The following is a 17,601-nucleotide window of genomic DNA, read 5'->3' as shown; positions in this document are numbered from 1 at the left end:
GGAGGGAAGGGGAAATAAGAGGGAAGAAAAGAGCACCCGCAGAAACACCTTTTGGGAAAAGCAAGGGGAGATTCAGAACAGGGACTACCAAGAAAAGTCAAGATTTGGGAATTGTATGTTAAATATAATATTTTACAAATATTTATTGTACTTGTCCCAGATATTTTTATAAAAAGGTTGTATTATTACTTGCATTTCTAATCTTTGGAGTAACAACTTTTTTTTCTCTAGTATTGAGGACTGAACCCAGGGCCTCTGCACTATAATCTCTTTCTTTCTTTCTTTCTTTCTTTCTTTCTTTCTTTCTTTCTTTCTTTCTTTCTTTCTTTCTTTCTTTCTTTCATTAATTTGAGCCAGGCTTTTCCTAAATTGCTGAGCTCCCTAGGCTGGGCTGAAGTTCGTCTTCCTCCTCCCTTCTTCTCCCAGGGTACATGGGCAGAGCCCACCAGCCCAGCAACATTTTTAAAGTTTGTGTTTTGATTGTTAACTGTGTTTTTCTTTCTGTCAGTCCCCCATGTTTGCAGTGTGTAAAGGTGCCTTTCTCAGGGGCACTGGTCCATGGACAGAGCGTAGCTCCATTCCTTCCCCAACCCCTCTCTCCTCCCTGATCCTTCCCCTATCTCTGAGTCCCTGCCCCTTTGCTAAAGATCCAGCTCCCTGCTTCCTATTGTCCATCTTTCATTTTATAAATCAAAAGCAAAATAAAAGCTTAACAGTCTGAGTTTATTGAAGCTAGATTTTTATTTCCCAGGTAGGGTTTAAAGTAACCTGTTTGGACAGATTATGTCATAAAAAGTGCTACCTTAAGGTTTACAAATGGAGAGTCCTGGAAACGGATCCTTTGGGTTTACCATGGATGTGAAGCTAGTGGTTTCCTTCACTGCTGCGAGTCAAAAGCCGGAGCATGGCCCAGAGCTTGGAGCCAGGGCACTGGCAGCCTGCAGGCCAGCAGCTGGCATCTGCAGTGCCCTGTAAGCTTCCCAGTTCAGCCTCCTCCTGTGCACTGCGCCCCTTCCAATTGCCACTCTGTGCCAGGAAGGGCCCAGGCCATCCCGGGACTTGGGGACCCTGGAGAAGACTCCTATTCCTAGTCAAAGGTGTCCTGGAAGGCACCAAGGGAACCTCACCATGACAGCCACCCTCCCTCTTATTCACAGGCACCAGCATAGTGACAAGCAAGGACCGTGTTAAACTCAGACCCTTGAAGCCAGGCTCAGCACTCTAGGAACAGAAGCCAGTACTGCACACCTGCCTTTCCTTTACTTAGCAGACAGGCACAAAAGGAAATTTAGGCAAAATACAACCTCAGTGTATTTTGGAACTATGCTTTGTGCTAACTTACAGAGAACTGTAACTACTCACCACCCTCTGAAGTATCAAATCCAGTATTTTGTCACCCCCACCCCGAATCAAAATGACAATGAAAGGGCAATGTTTCAGTTCAAAATGACAAGGAAAGGGAAATGTTTTGATTCAATTTAGGGCATGGGGGCCCCAGGGCTAATACAACCAGAACCAGGAAAATCTTCAGACAGTGCCAAGAAGGGCGGGGTGCTCAAGGCAAGGGGCAGTATTTTGAGAAGGACTAATACAGTTGTGTCTTTTACTAGATGTCTTAGTCACTTTATGCTCATCGTTGAGACAAAATACCTGAAGCCCAAAGTTGGGAAAGGAAAGGTTTATTTCTTACAGTTTTTGGAGGTTTCAGTCCACACTCAGTTGGCTCCAAGACAGGCAGGCATGGCTGGGCTGCAGTTCATGGTGGCCGCCAACAGCAAACTCGAACCAGCAAAGAGAGAGAGACACACCTTCCTCCTGCCAGTACATCACATCCTGGCTCCACTCCTATGTGGGTGGAGCACTGACACCATCAATCCAAGCACTATACAATGAACCATCACATATGAACAATACAAACTCATGAGGCCTGGGGGACACAAACATAAACCATGACACTAGAATAATTTTTTGTTAAATTTAAGTACCATAGTTTTTATCACACTTCATGTATTCACCAGAGCTAACCACTGTGTCTGTCATTAAGAACTAGAATAGCAGATTTCCAATACGCACTAAGTTCCGTGCTGATGTGGATAATTTCTAAATGATGCCATCGTTACTAGATTAAGGTACATATTTGCAGTTCATCCTGGTGAACAGTGGATGACTTTTCTCTGTTAAGACTGGTGTTCTGTGATGTCTACAGCTTCCCATCCACACCAGCAGCGTGTCTTTCTCTTAGATTTAAGACCGTATGATAGCTCACACTATATTCAGAGTGACTTTCTAAGATTTAATTTTTAAATTCCCTCTCTCAGGGATGAACATCCTACCTCCTGAGAATTTGGGGTGGAATAATTAAATAATAAATGCAAAGTGCAAGAGTTGTGGGTGTTCTCTTCTCCTATGAACCCTGAACAAAGCAGCACCAGATTGGCAGAGTTCGATTTCAAAGAGGAACATAATCTTTATTCCTGTGACACACCCTTTCCCTATCACCTGCCCAGTGGTGGAAAAAACCAAGCTACCCAGACTACGTCTTTGTTTTTTTCAGTGGAAGTGTGACAAAAGAGAAATCAATTTGAGGAAATTATAGGAGAGCACAGATGCCTCTGTGTGTGCTTAGCTTGACATTCCCTCACTGACAGTAGTCACCGTAAAGCAGGGACCTCCTTCCAAAGCAGCCTTTTATTCCAGGTTATCAGATTATTTCACATGCTAGCAATCTACAGTAGTAAGTTAATAAGCAGCACTTGGCAAGCTGTATGTGGCGCTAATCTGGGTCCTGAACTCAGACCTGCTTTCAGGACGGTTCAGGCCATGGGCTTTCTTCTCTTCGTCACCTCTTGCTTAGGTATAAGTTTATAGAATTCTTTAACTAAGTTAGTGTGTTTATTCATTCTCCATGCAGCACATGTTTAGGGAGTGCCACTGCGAGCCCAGCACAGAGGCACAAGCTTGGACTGTACAAGGGAACAAAGTGACCTCTTCTCCGTGATCCTGCATTAGAAGTAGGATGTAATCATGTTATAGGCAACAGAAGAAGAGCACAAGGAAGTCAGGAAAGAGGAAGGCAAGTAGTCCACAGAACCAGGTGACAGCAGCTCAGTGTGGAAGAGGAGGCTGTGGGCTGATGAAGGCGAGATTTTAAAAGGCTGCCACGTCATGGGAGAAACTGGCTGCCAGTTTGAACAAAATGAGTTTCTGAGTTTCTGTCTATATATGCAGTGTGACCCAAAAGTACAGTGAATATTTAATCTTAGTAAATTACAGTAAGAGACACATTGCCATTAATTCCTCAGGGTCCTTCGCCTGGCTTTGAACACTCCCATCCTACTGTTCCTGTGCCTTCTGGAAGCAGATCTGGAGACCTCTCTGGACAGTGTCTATTGTGCTTTCCTGGCTACCTCAATTCCCCTCAACTGTCTCAGAACTTTTACCTTTTGCAGCCACTTAGACTTTGGGGGAGAATCCAGATGTCATGGGGTGCTAGATGTAGTAAAATTCAGAGGCCACTCAATGTCTTTCTGAGCCTTCTTTTGTATTGCATGGCATATGGCAGCAGCATTCACCATACTTCTTGTAAGGCCACTCATGAGAGCCACTTCCAGAACTGCTTTAGAAAGTGGACCCCTAAATGCAAATTCAAAAATACAAACTCAAAAATACAAGGCAGATAATAGGACACAGGGTGAGAGGTCTTTTGTAAATGGAAAGAGGACCAAGAGATGAGGTGGGGGTGACGGGTAAAGGGAGAAGAAGGAAGGCGCGTTCTGCAGGGTGCAGATTCCCCACAGGGAATGCTGTCTGCTTGTGCTACAGCCATGCACTAGTAAAACATGAAAATTACGATACGGGAGATGGAAACAGAAAGATCTTTTGCAAATGGGAAAGGAATCTAGAGATGGAAGGGCAAATAAAAAGTGTTAAGATGTGTTCTGTTTGTGCACCAGTGCCCCATGAGGAGCGTAATCATTGTGGACTGTAATCATAGACCAATAAAATCAAATTTTAAAAGGAAGTGGCCAGGATGATAGGAAGGTATCGCTCAAAGTGAGGGGGAGCATATCGCAGGGGATTTATGAGAGACAAGGTGTCTTGCACTATAATAACTTTATTTAAATTCAGATTTAGTCTGTGTTTTGTGTACTTGCAGAAGTGCAGGATAACATCAGTACACACCACAGAGCCACATCTTGGAGAGAAACTGTAGAGTCTGTGTGAGAACACGTTTTTGTATTCACAGCTTATATTCACTTTGTATTATGAAACAAAACAATTAACCTGCAGTTTAAATCATGATCCAGATGGCTGTCATTCAGAACTGTTCCTGAATCTTCAGGCACTCCTGGCTTTATGCTTGTATAACTCAAAACCTCTTATACAAGGCAATCAAACCAAGGACGGGCCCTGCCTTGATGCACCGAGTGGCTGTGTGCTGAGAACAGGAAAGACAGAAAGGCTCCCCCGGAGCTTCCAGATCCTGGTTCTTTTTGGTGGGATCAGACTTTTGGGTGGAGAAGCAGCTCTGCAAGGTGCCTCCTGGGGATGGCAGGTAGTACACTCTCCCTCAGGGTGCCCACACCAACCTGGGGCTGGGTCACACTCTGTACCTGGGGTGAGCAATCAAACTGAAACTCAGAGGGGTCAACTAATTCCCCTGAGCTCAGAGAGCTCAGAAGCAAGAGAGGCAGACTGTGCATCCCAGTGCTCACGACTCCAGTGCCCTAAGCTTCGTGACTGAAGAGCTTTAGACTGTGCCCTGCATGGAAGCTAAATGGCTGGGACAGTAGCAGCCAGCACCATAATTTCAAAAGAAAAATCTTTATAGGGTTTTCCATTTAAGAACTTTTGCATGGAAGAGAGAAAGGAAACAGTAAAAGAAGAAATGGTTCTTTCACTTGAGCTTAATGGAAGAGTTATTTAATCAGATGAATGCTTAAGCTTTTGTGGTATTTTTGCTTGAGTTTTAGTTTATTTAGTGCACATTTGTCACACATAATGACCACATTCTGCATGTGGAGTCATTGTATAAACGAGACACATCTTAATTCTTTGTTCATCCTTTTTTCTTTCCTCTTCCCTCTCCCTCCATCTCTTGGTCACCTTTCCATTTGCAAAATATTTATTTCCCTACTTATTATGAATCTCTCATTTTGCTCTTTATTTATATGTTGGTTTTTCCACCTAAAAGAAGCCAGGTGATATTTAGATGACTCAAGTTTACCATTCTTTATGATAGAGTAGTACTCCATGATGTCTGGATGTATGTTTGTTGTTGTTGTTTTTCTCAGTGCTAAAAATGCAGCCCAGGATCCCAAGCTGCTAGGAATTACTGTACTACTGAGCAATCGCCTCACACCTTACAAAAGGTTTTACAGTTTCTACCATTTTTGCACAGAAAAACCTTTGCACACAGCCTGCAGTGTTTTCTAAAATGAATCTGAAATATCAACATTATAACATCTCTTCCATGTTCACTGACACATTTGAGGTGGATGGTAAATATTTGTAGGTAAATAAATTTTTAAGTGAGTCAGTTATCATTTTGAAAAGAAATTGTATATCTTTCTCCAAATGCAACAAATGTGTTTAACCTTGGACATTCAGATAACTGGAGATTTGAGACAGCAAGTATGTCTTTTACATGTTGAACTTTCAAGGTTCCATTTCTCGAGCAGTTAAGTGTAGTTGAAATGTAGAAGAGCAGTTATTCTCACATGAAGCCCAGCTGTTGTGTGACTTCACAGGTGTTTCTCAATGAAAGCAAAAGGACACGCCTGAGGTCCCAGGTGTTCACAGTAAGCTTCGTGGAACTTCACGCTAGAACAGGCGGCAAACCAGTGTCACACTCTGCGCCTCAGACATCAAACCACCTTCAGTGGCAAATTATGAACCTGAGCCGCCTGCAAGGCCCATGAGTCCACTGTGTAGCTACTTGTTTGAGTCTTCTGAATCCAACTATCTAAAATTCCAGATGGCGCTCTGATTCACTGCAGCGTCTGACTCTAACTTTAGCGGTGTAATTAAGATAGTCAGATCCTGTGGAGCCACCTTCTGGATTTCTACGTGTTACACCTATGGACCCCATGTAATAAAAAAGCTCCTGCAATGATCCTGAAGCCCACTTAACTGCTTAAGATGTTCTTCTCTAGATAAAGGCCTTTAAAGTTCTACTACGTATTGGTAGAGAGTGACATGCAAGACCGTGATTTTCTGGGATGTAAAGATTCCATGTTTCCAGGATTATCATAGGACGTAGTAAGTAGCTCGGGAACCTAGTAGTTGCCTAATGAAATGCAGCAGAAAAATAAAGTAATTAATTAGAGAACTGCTAATAACAATTAGCAGTATTTTCTAACCACTCTGAAGTACCAAGAGGGTTGTGATATAGTCTGTCAAGAATAACTTGAAAATCTTCATTATTTCTAATAGTTTTTTTTTTTTTTTTTTGGTCTTTTCCTTTTTATCGGTACCAGGGATTAAACTCATGACTGCCTGCTTGCAAGGCAGGCGCTTATGCCATTGAGCTAAATCCCCAGTCCCTATTTCTAATAGTTCTGATTGAGAAATCTTGATTTTTATAATGATTGATATGAAAACATGCTCTAATTCACCAAGGTGGTTATTGCACTTATATAATGAAGATACCAGCCAGGCAGAGACTCTCTACCCAAGGATCATAGAAACCAGTACTATGGTGCCAGGTCTGTGCAAAAAGAAAGAGCTTCTATTGAAGGTTGACCCATCAAAGAGTCAGGAGGTAAACTCAGCTGTGTCTTCCAGATTGATTGGTAGCAAGGGAATTTGCAGCAGTGGGTGGGAAGAGGATGCTTACAGAATTTCAGAGTGAGATGATGAGGTTTCCAGGTTCTCCTACCCAGGCGGGGATGGTTGTCATACCTCTGCCTAGGTCATGTTTCTTTTCAAGGTATTCTCCTGTTCTGCTCGGGTGTCAAACCTTGTGCTGTCAGAGGTCTCCCTTCGGGCCAGAGGGCTTCTTTTGCACACATCCATTCTTGCAAGGCCAGTTTTTAAACCACTGCTGGGTCAATCCTGGAAGCTTTGCCTGAAGAACTATTTAAGAACTCACTGCGATCGAAGGAATTTCTGTCTGAGTGTGTCCAGAAGTTACCAGTCACAATTTCCTCACTACGTTTTTATTATAGTCTTTCTTTATTAAGAGTTATGTAGCCTTAAAATGGTAAAAACAGATGCACGCGTAACCCAGGGGGCAGCGCGCCTTCCTCCCACATCAGTGGTGGTGTGATTTCATCAGCACTGATTCTCAAGAATGGTCCTTGTCTTTCTGTCCTGTGCAGCCTGCAATCGCGAACCCTGACATCATGTTTATTAAAGTCCACATCCCGTGGGACACACTGTGCAAGTACGCGGAGAGGCTGAGCATCCGAATGCCCTTCAGGTGCGTGTCGAGTTCCTTCCTTTCTCTCTGGGTCCACGCAGATGGGGCTGCCATCCCGCGCCTCTTCCAGCCCCTTCTGCAGAGAAAATGTGCTTTCTTCTAAAACACAGAATGTCTTGAGTGGCTCTTTTTCCCTGTCTGGTTCATTTGCCTCATATGCTGAGCTTTCTGGCTCTCCAGATTCTTTGTAGCGTTTTACTGTGGATTTTCCTAGAGAGAAGATAAAGTAGTTATTTTCAGATTTTCCCTTTTACAGTCCCCTAAGAACAACTTCACTTTCATTTCCTATGGATTGATACAATTTTTTATTATTTGTGTGGAAGGAGGAGATAAATGTATGGGCTTTTTGCATACAAATTCAGATTTCCTCTCTTTTCAGTCATTTTTCAGGCCATTTTGACAGGATGGTTTCCCAGCTTGGTCATCAGCACCAGTGGGAAGATGGTAGTGAGAGAAATGTGCCTGTCAGAGATTTCCAGTCCTCCCTTTAGGCAAGTGTGGGCTGAGGAGACGTTGTTTCCCATCCTAGATTATCTGCTTTTATTTGTAGAAGATAAGCAAATAATACTTCACAAGTGTTGGCAAAAATACAAAATTTTAAAAAAAGAAAGCCTTTCCAATTTCCCTTATACAAACCATGATATGCTTCTTGCCAAACTCTAAGGCTTGTATAGTTTACGAAACTCGGCCCTTGAAAGTACCAAACAGAGCCTGGGAGATGCTGTTTGTCCTATGATTTGTAGCAGAGGAATACTTTCCCTTCAGGTGACTTACTGAACTCATCTGATTACAACTTGGAGAGATCGTATAACTTTCTACTAAACAGATTTCCTTCACTTCTGGACCTTTTTTCCTTCTTTTCAAAATACAATCTTCTGAAAAATCCTTGGAAGTATATGACTAGAAATGCTTTATGCTGATTATTAGGAATTACATAGTACCTGCCCTTTGTTGTCGTTTCTTCTTGATGGATACATGTTCCTGCTACACAGTATCACACAGAATAAAAACGCTGAGTTAAATTTTAACAACACAGACTTTGACAGCAAACTCCAGCAGAGCTATGACAAATACTCACCCTCGTTATTCATGTTGGGAGTCATACATGTGAAGCTCCATTTGAAAATGTTCTTTAGGAGCCTTAAAATGTTCTGTGGCTTCTGCTTTCTATATTATGAATATAGTTTTCAAGCATAAAAATGTTCACTGAACTTTAATTTGTAATTGGAGATAATATAAATAACATTTATACTGAATAATAGAGGACCCAAATAAATTACAATACACATTTATAATTATTATAATTTATTTATAGTGAATGAGTATACTAATTTCTTAGTGTCAGGAAGTAGTAAATGTTAAAATTGAAAGATAAAAGATATTTATGTAGTATGACTCACTCAAGTAAAATGTATAGCTATAAGATTGAAAATACATTAAAAAGATTATTTCTAGTGAGAAAAGTTATGTGTCTCTTTTATTATTTTGTTTATATCTTTACAAAATCATTAATTTTCCAGAATTCATTACAACCAGTAGCATATGTTAGCTTTACTCAAAATATTTGACTTTCATTATTTAAAAGATTTTTTTTCTCTCATTTATACTGGAGATTGGGCTCAAAATTATTCTGGTTTGTTTACCTGATGTCAACACAAGAAATGTAGCACCCAAAAGAATGAACTATTTTCTGATACCAAGACAAAATTGCTAAAAAAAAATTTCCAAATTTATTCTTTTTATTTTAAGGAGAGAAAAGTAAACAAAGATTTAAAAACAATAATACAGAGTTTCAAAACAGGATAGTAAGAACAATGGCTAACATGCTGTGTATTGTTTTCAAAGTAGTTGCTCTGATAATAAGATAGAGGCATGTAAACTTCCTCAGCCAATACAAGCACCTTCATCCTGGTGCAGTTTCTGTGATGAATACTGATTGTATGAGCTGTAGCTAGATTTACGTACAGGCTGATTGCTTAAGGGTAAGACAGAAGGACGCCCAAAGCAGCTCTCCCTCACAGGCCACTTCAGGGGCCCTCCGACTGAGATGCAGCTCAGGCTGAGTGAATCTGAGTTAAACAGCTGACCCTGGCAGTGTTTGCCAGGGCCCTAAACCCTGCCTCATAGAGCTGGGCTGGGTGCAAATTAGAGCCGGCTCTGAAAGCTTTGCTAAGACACAGTTCTGCTTCTCCTTCCAAGGAACAGTAAGTGATAAGTTTAGCATTCCTGTGTTATCAGTTTGGGTGACTGTAATCAACTGCCACATGGGTTTTTAAGCAGCATTGATTTCTGATCATTTTGGAGACTGGAAGTCCGAGGTCAGGGCTTGTGAGGTCTGGTTGGGTTCCTGTGAGGACCCTTTCGGTTTGCATCCCCACATTATCATAGAAGCAGTGGCTGGCTTCTGACTCCTTCTAGGATACAAATCCCACTACAGCCTCCCCCCCCCCCATGACCTGACTGCCTCCCAGATGCTCTGCCTCCAGATACTATTAGATATTAAGGTTCTGGCATGCAAGGTTTGAGGGGATGCAAACATTTTGTCCATTCCAATCAGTAATGTATGTTTGCACTATTGAAAATATTTGACTTGTATAATTTAAAGGATTTTTTTTCCCTTTGTACTGGTGACTGAACTCAAGCCCTTCACAGTGAGCTACATACCCAGTCTCCTTCTTTTTCTTTTTTATTTTGAGACAGGGTCTCACTGAGTCAATAAGCTGTTCAGGCCAGGCTGGAATTGGCAATCCTGCTGCCGCAGCCTCCCAGAGTCCTGGTTTATAGGTGTGTGCCACCACTCTGGTTACTTCTCTGTCAGTCTATGGAGGAAGATATGTAGAGACAAAGGCTACAATGTCTATAAATCATTCCTTCTGTTAATCAGCTTTCTTTCTTTGCCATTCTTTCCTGTTGCTATTTTGAAGAAATTTTAAGGAATGTAGTATTAGAATAATTAGTACACTCATAAAGTCTTCAAAAATTTATCACACTTAATCCTTTGGTTAGCAACCATCTATTACATATGACTAGTTACTCCATCCAGTATCAGGCAAAGGAGGAAGACAGAGAGACAGAGACAGACAGAAAGAAAGAAAAAAGAAAAAGAAGGAAAGGAAGGAAGGAAAAAAGGAAGAGAGAAAGAAAGAAAGAAAGAAAGAAAGAAAGAAAGAAAGAAAGAAAGAATAAAACAAGTACATTAAAAACATTTTCCTTGGCTTGACCCAGTGCCCTGCCTTTGTGTTTCTTAGAGCTGTGTCTTTGGGGTAAATGCCACAGTGTCCTTAGCCCCAGGGAAGCTTTGAAAGAGGATGCTTTCTTCAGTCAGATGTTTTTTTTTTTTTTTTTAAATAGAATTTACTGTTTCATTTCCTGGGAAGACTGCATTTGAAAGAAGAGTGCTTATATATCCAAGGAGAGAAAAAGAAAAATCATTGAGGTTATCATCTCTTTTTGTTGACGCTTTCCCTGAAGTTTCTTCCTTATGTTTTTCAAGACAAATTTAAAAGGCAGAGGTTGCAATTATTAAACTTTCAGAAAGTGCCACTGAAGTCTCGTGATACAATAATATAAATATTAGAAAATAAGCAGCATTTTCCAAAGTGCATCAACTGTTAGCGCCATAGGAGCTTCAGAGATAAAGAACCCAAGACCAAAGTCATTCCTGAGATTTTTATTTAATAACACACTGTAACTACTGTGGAAGTTTTCAGAGTAATTCTTTCTTTTCAGTAAATTAAAATCTTTGGTAAAATGATTAAAATGAGAGATTTTGAACCTAGGAAATTCTAGGATACTAATCCTGGGATAGTATCAGGTATATACATTTTTAACAAGTATACTAAGTATTACTGATACCAATGACACATGTTATCTTGGATACACATGTTAATATTCCTTAAAATTTTTGTAAATTTCACAATGAAGTTATACAATATAGTTTTCCCCAAATTTCTGTCTGATGCTAGTGTTCACATTAAGAGTTTCCAAAATGCTAGAACATAAGGTTGTTTTAGAATAACCTCCTAGACTAGGTTAAATGATGGATGTAGCATTAACTAACTCCTTAGAAACCAGCTTCTCATTTACTTATTATATGTGCTGTTGAAGCAAGCATTTCTCATTTATTTGTAGGCCACTCCTGAAATTTGGGCTTGGAGTTGGCATATAAGGAAAGAATTCTGTTTAAGCATAGACTACAAAACAAAATGTTTCCATGATGGCTGTGTTGGTTACTTTTTTTTCTCATTGCTGAGATGGAATATTCTATGCCCAAAGTTAAGGAAGGAAAGGTTTAGCTCATGTTTTGTGGATGTTTCAGCCCGTAACACGCTGGCTCCAACACAGTGTGGAAAAGCAGAGGGGCAACAGTTTATGGTGGCAGAAGACAGCAAAAGCAACAAGAGCAGAACAGGAGGAGAGAGAGCAAACGTCTTTTTTCCCCTTATGTTGTAATCAGGCTACCCACCCTAAGGTGGGTATAGCACTCACACCCATAATTCCAACATTAGTCAATGAATCAGTCAGAAACTCCAGATTCAGCCACTTACAAAAGACACCCCTACATGACTGCATGAGGCTTTGGGGGGACATCCAGACACAAACCATAAGAATGGCAAATCTAATCACTCAGTACCAACTCTTATTACATTCAAGAAAATATATCTAAAGATTAAGATACATTTACTTCTCCTTAGACATGAGTTCTAAAGCCCTAGATTCAACCAACCACCAATGAAAAATATTTGAAAATAATTCACTGTATTAAACATATACAACCATTTTGTCATTATTCTCTTAGTAATACAGTATGACTATTTATATAGCATTGATAATGCATGAGTTATTACAAGTAATCTGGAAGTTTTTTAGCACATACAGGTGGAGTTCTATAGGACAGATGCAAATATACACTTTTTAACATACGAGACTGGAACACCTATTGGAGTTTTTTATGCAAAAGCTGCTGGAACTGATTGCCCAGAGATAAGTACATTCAAGAATAGCAAACAGTTTAAGTAGGAAAATACATGTCTCATTTGAAAAGAACATTTTTAAAAATTTTATGTATAAAAATCTTTACCTTGGGATGTTACATATGCTTATTTATCTTTGAGATCTGTTACTTTCCCCTCCAAAAAAAAGTTGTACATTTTTAATTACAAAGCCTTATTATTTTAATCCTTTTCTGCTAAAGTTTTCAGCTTCTTTATTGTACGGACTTGATTTTTCAACATTTTGTCTAAATTTTCTGCTTGCATGTAACAGTAAAGTGTTGCTGTACTCAAATTTTCTAATCCATTCTCTCTTGACTTTTCTTCCAAAGTAAGTACAACCTTTTATATGGAACTTAAAATTTCAAAACTATTGCTTCTTGGCTTTTTGGCTATTATCAAGGGTAAATTTCAAGGGTAAAACTAACACAGTGAACTTTGGAAGGTTACAGTAGGTCACACTTTACAGTTTCTTCCACATCTGGAGGGACTTTGCCAGCGTCTTCTAGATTCCAGAAATAGCAAATCCTACTTTTAGCACTGGGTTTTTGATTCAAAAGGATTGCTATTGATCTTTAGCTCATGCATGAAAAAAAAAATCAATGTATTTTAAGATACTTTTGTCATCAGTAGATTCTTCTCCATGGGATCAGCCTTTCATTTTCTCCTCAAGTTTATTATCCTGCAAATATCTTAATCATAGGGCCCAGTCACCTCCAACACTGAGAACAATTTGTATACAAGTAAGATGGAACTCAGATCATTTGTTTCTGCAAAGCATACCTCACTGGAAAACAAAACCCAAGCATGTCCGACTCCAGCTCATCTAATGACAGGAGCAGCTCAGCTTCTGAGGGACATGCACCCTGCAGGTCCCGCCCACCAGCCAGCCTCCCCCAGACCCTTCAGTTGTCTCCATGGTGGCCACTGACCTTCCAGAGGTGAAGTCTGGTCCAAACCATTACTACTTATAATTGCTACCATGGTTAGATAGATAAGTAAATGCGGCCCCAGTATAAGGTATGAAATAGCAGAATCTCAAGAATGGAAAAATGCAGGGGCAAGAGAGCTGTTATGAACAGTAGGCAGTGAAAACAATTACCAGATGGAGTATTATAGACAGCAAAGCAGTCGGTCCTGGAGGTTCATTTATGCAGATAAAAGCAGGACTTCAGGTTGATGACAATTAGAAAATAGAACATATATTGTTGAGCAATATGTAATTTAAACCTCCCCCAACACAGAGAAACTGTTCCACACAAATGGAAAAGAAAGAAAATAATCTTCTTAAAAACATTAAATGACATCAAAAGACAGTCACAAGGAGTTGAAAAGCCAGAAATAGTTTCAATCTTTTGTGTAACCCGTCAGACCTACAACCACTGCATCAGAACTCTAAGATAACAGACCTTAAGTAAGAGGCCTGGATCGAACCAAAGGCAACAGAAAAACAAAAGCATCCTGTTATATCTTATTGGGTATTATTATGTGTGATAGTATGAACAGATTTTCTAACGAAAATGAGATAATATAGTAGCCACTGTTCATTCTCTGCTATTTGATTCTTTCAGCCTTGTAATGCTTTCATTCTCTTGAATAGTTTTATACTGTTTTGCTATGCTTGATACTATTGTATATGAAGCTATGCTCAACTATTTCAAAGAAAGACACTATGGTAGTGAATTATGGGTTGTCTTGTGGGAAATGCTGTGTTACTTGCATTGTTCTGATCTGATCTGCTTTGTTATGTCCTCTTTTGTCTTAATCGCTTTAAAATAAAAAAAAAAAATTAAAAAGAGGCCTGGCAAGAACATTTATCAGACATAGCTATCTTAGACTCACCAGGTACTTAGGATATTGACTGCCTGCAAACAGAACAAAAATAAAATTGCTCATATCTAAGACAGAAGACACCTAGGTAGTTTTCACAAGTTAGAACTCAGCTTCCTTCAGATTTAGGCTTCTATCCTAGAAGCTTTCTCTACTGAGCTTTGGATTTCAAAGAGGTGGCTCCAAGCCTTCAGGCTGGCATCCTGGGTCTTAAAGCTGATAAAAGGCCCATCTGGTCTTTTAAAGAATTTGTATGCATTTCAAACTGAGGAGAAAGTGCTTACCAGCACAAGTTTCCTGAAGCAAATGCTCTGAGAAAAGGAAGAGGTTTTCTTAAATTTTCAGTTACACTTTCTTTGCTCTTACAGTTGATCTGAAAGATGTGTATATTCATATAGTATGGCTTTCTTTTTCCATTGGTCCTTTCTTTAACTTCTCCCAAAGCATTTACAAAACAAAGCAAAACCCTTAAAATGTTTCAGAGAAACAGTTCAGACTAAGAGCAATCTAGATTAACAGTGTGCTCAAACTGAGTACCACCATGTGCCCCACAGGCCTTCCTGGTGTTCCTCACCGCCTCTCCTGCTGACCACTGTCGCTGTCACCCATGTCTCCCATTCCTCTGGGTCCTGGAGGCCTTCTTTGAGGCCAAAAATTATTTAAAATCAACCTCTACCTTTATAGAACTTTTTGTTGCTGCTGCTGCTGTTTTTGGAAACATTGTTTAGTAAATGTCTGTGCAGAGCAAAATACCCTCTGGAATTGCAGGACAAAAATATAACTCTCGATTCATGCCGTCTGAGGCTGTAGAGGAAATCAGTGAGTGGAAAATTAACCTCTGCTCCTGAGTGTTTACTTGCCCTCAAACCAGGCATGCTGTCCCCACTTAGAATTGTAACCCCTGCCCTTTGATTTCCATCCCAAGCCCTTGGCATCATCATCAGACTTCTCTTCTGACCATCTTCAACTCTCAGGATAGACTCCAGCTGTGACCTGCTTAATGCAGCTCCCTCCATCCTAGAGTCGTGGTCCTCGCTCCCTTCATGTTCTTAAATGCTGTCACCATCTCTAAAAAGCCAGATCTAACCACGTTCTGTAGAAGTTTCCTCTTCAGCATGACTCAAGGCTTGACACCTGGAACACCTCCTCTGGGCTTCCAGTCTCCTTCCTCCACTGCCTACAGAAGTCAGTTGAGGTCCCTTCCTAGACTCAGTAGACTGCTTTGCACACAGCACACTTTATTGAAGCCAATCACCTGACATCTTAATGGCTAAGGAAACTCCCTGAGCACAGAGATTGTCCTTTTTGTCTAAGTTATTAGTTTTTTGAAACTTTTGGGTTTTTTAGAAAATCAGAAGGATTCATTACCTCTAAGTTTAGATGGGTGAGTGGATAAGTGGGTGGATGGATGGATAGATGGAGAACCAACTTCATATAACATGGGACCATATAGTCTGGTTATTATACAGTGCCTGGCAGAGTGCCAGCTTTAAAAAAAGGAATTAAAATAGTATGTTTGGAGGATTTATTGATTTTTTAAAAGACTTTATTACAAGTAACAGATTCTGAAATTAAAATGTTATATATTGATCTTCATGTTATATTCTAAGGCTTATTTCAAGTGATAAGTTCTTAAGCATATGGAACTTGATTTATTGAAATATTCAGTATTATTTAATGGTGTCATTCAGTGGTTTAATTTATTTTCCTGTGACTTTCTTCAGCTGATTCCTACATTTTTTTTTCCAGGAAAAAATGCTATTATACTGACGGGAGGAGCAAATCAATGGGCAGGTTGGTGGCTGATGTACAATTTCTTTATGACTAATTTGTCATTTGGGGGAAAAATTCATTTGATTACCCATTTCAGCAGTTGTAAACTTTAGGCTTTGTGTTTCTTCTTAAACTTTATCCTTGTAGAAGAAAAATTCAGGGTCCTGTGTGTGTTTGTGCATGTATGTGATATGAGTGTGTATGTCTGTGTGTGCTGTAAAACCATTATGAACATAAAATTGCCAGAGTCTGTGCCTGTTTTTTACAGTGGAAAATTAAACCCACTGCACCCACATCATCAGGCAGCTTGTGCTGCTCCTTTCCTGAAGCACGCCCTGTGCGTGGTTCACAGTAGCGGGTGAGCCCAGGGTGCTGTGGAAATCTTCCAGCTTCTGAAGCCGCCATTTCTCCAGCCAGGCTGAATAGAAATACGGTAGCTTTATTGCTGCTGCAATTTGTTTTTTCTATATGTAAAGCATTTTCATATTCAAATGTTAAAGCATCTTCAGAATGGCCCACAGAGAAGGCGGGACAAAGACAGTGGATTTGAAGAAGGGTAGAAAACAGCCCTTCCCGCACAGCCACCCGTCCACACTGAGATCCCGGATCCCCAGGGTGTGACTTATCCCAGCTCTCCTAAGCCTTCAAGGTAGATTTACCTTCAGTTCCCGAAGACTTCTCTTCACTTCCCCCTGATTTTGAAAAAGTTTGTTTCATAAAGCTCTGTTAGTTTTCACCTTCTCATGGAGTTTGCAAAAAGCCCAACACAATAGATGATTATTAAGGTGCCGATGACCTATTACTAAGTTAAATTGGTGGCCTGGTGGTGACAGCTGTGGCAATCGAAATCATCGTGCTAGTATTCCTTGGTCTCATTACGATCACGACTATTTGAGCATACACTGTGTGTTCTGCATTACAGGATGAGACATTATCCGTTTAGTTCTTAAAATATCTCTTCACTTAAAAGATGAGAAAACTAAGAGTAGAAGAAATTAATAAATGGGATTCTTTCATCCTTATGGTCAAATTCACAGTTGACTGCCCCCTCAGTGTCTGGTGTCTTTAATCGTCTCACAGAATATAGGTGAGAAGCTCACACTCATATATGGTGTATTTTGGTTAGTGATGATGTGCAGGTCCTTTTATTTCACATCTTTTAAAAATTGAAAACTTCATTTCTTGTTTTGTAGTTGTGTCAAGAAGAGTAAAGTTCTTGAGTTATAGTACATCAACTTTTTCCAGCCACAGTTGGGATATCTGCTTTTATTTGATTTTCCTGGCCATTTAATGAAGTAGCCCCGAGGAAATTACTTCCTCTCTTCAGCTCTCTGGAACTTGGAGTTGAAAGATTGGAAACCTGTGGTCCAGTTTCAAAGACCAGCAAATTAAGCAGCTGGACATTCATCCTGGCTCCTATTCCACCACTTTTTTAAAAAGCAGTGCTGAATTTTAAAAACCGGAGTCTTTCCTATACAATCTGTCTAACGTTTTCTGCATGCCTGAGCAGCGGCCTCTGGAACACAGGGATTCTGGTATGAATTAAGAGGCTGTCTCTGTAACGAGCAGCAGCAAACGGTCACA

General features: G+C 40.2%; 1 protein-coding gene across 3 annotated transcripts in view; it reads left to right on the top strand.

Moving 5' to 3' along the window:
* The window catches only part of Ano3 (anoctamin 3), a 352,737-nt gene that overhangs the window by 238,890 nt on the left and 96,246 nt on the right, over positions 1 to 17,601 (top strand). For all 3 annotated transcript variants that reach the window (XM_013147269.3, XM_003464998.5, XM_013147270.3), the window contains 2 exons: positions 7,323 to 7,423; positions 15,994 to 16,038. In XM_013147269.3, coding sequence (XP_013002723.2) covers positions 7,323 to 7,423; positions 15,994 to 16,038 — 146 coding nt within the window. The remainder of the gene's footprint in view (positions 1 to 7,322; positions 7,424 to 15,993; positions 16,039 to 17,601) is intronic.

This window comes from Cavia porcellus, unplaced genomic scaffold, assembly GCF_034190915.1.
Source record: "Cavia porcellus strain 051 isolate PalLab524CR breed Dunkin Hartley unplaced genomic scaffold, mCavPor4.1 scaffold_9, whole genome shotgun sequence".
In the NCBI taxonomy this organism is placed as follows: domain Eukaryota; kingdom Metazoa; phylum Chordata; class Mammalia; order Rodentia; family Caviidae; genus Cavia; species Cavia porcellus.
Note: the sequence above shows the minus strand (reverse complement) of the source record. Positions and strands in the feature narration are given on the sequence as shown.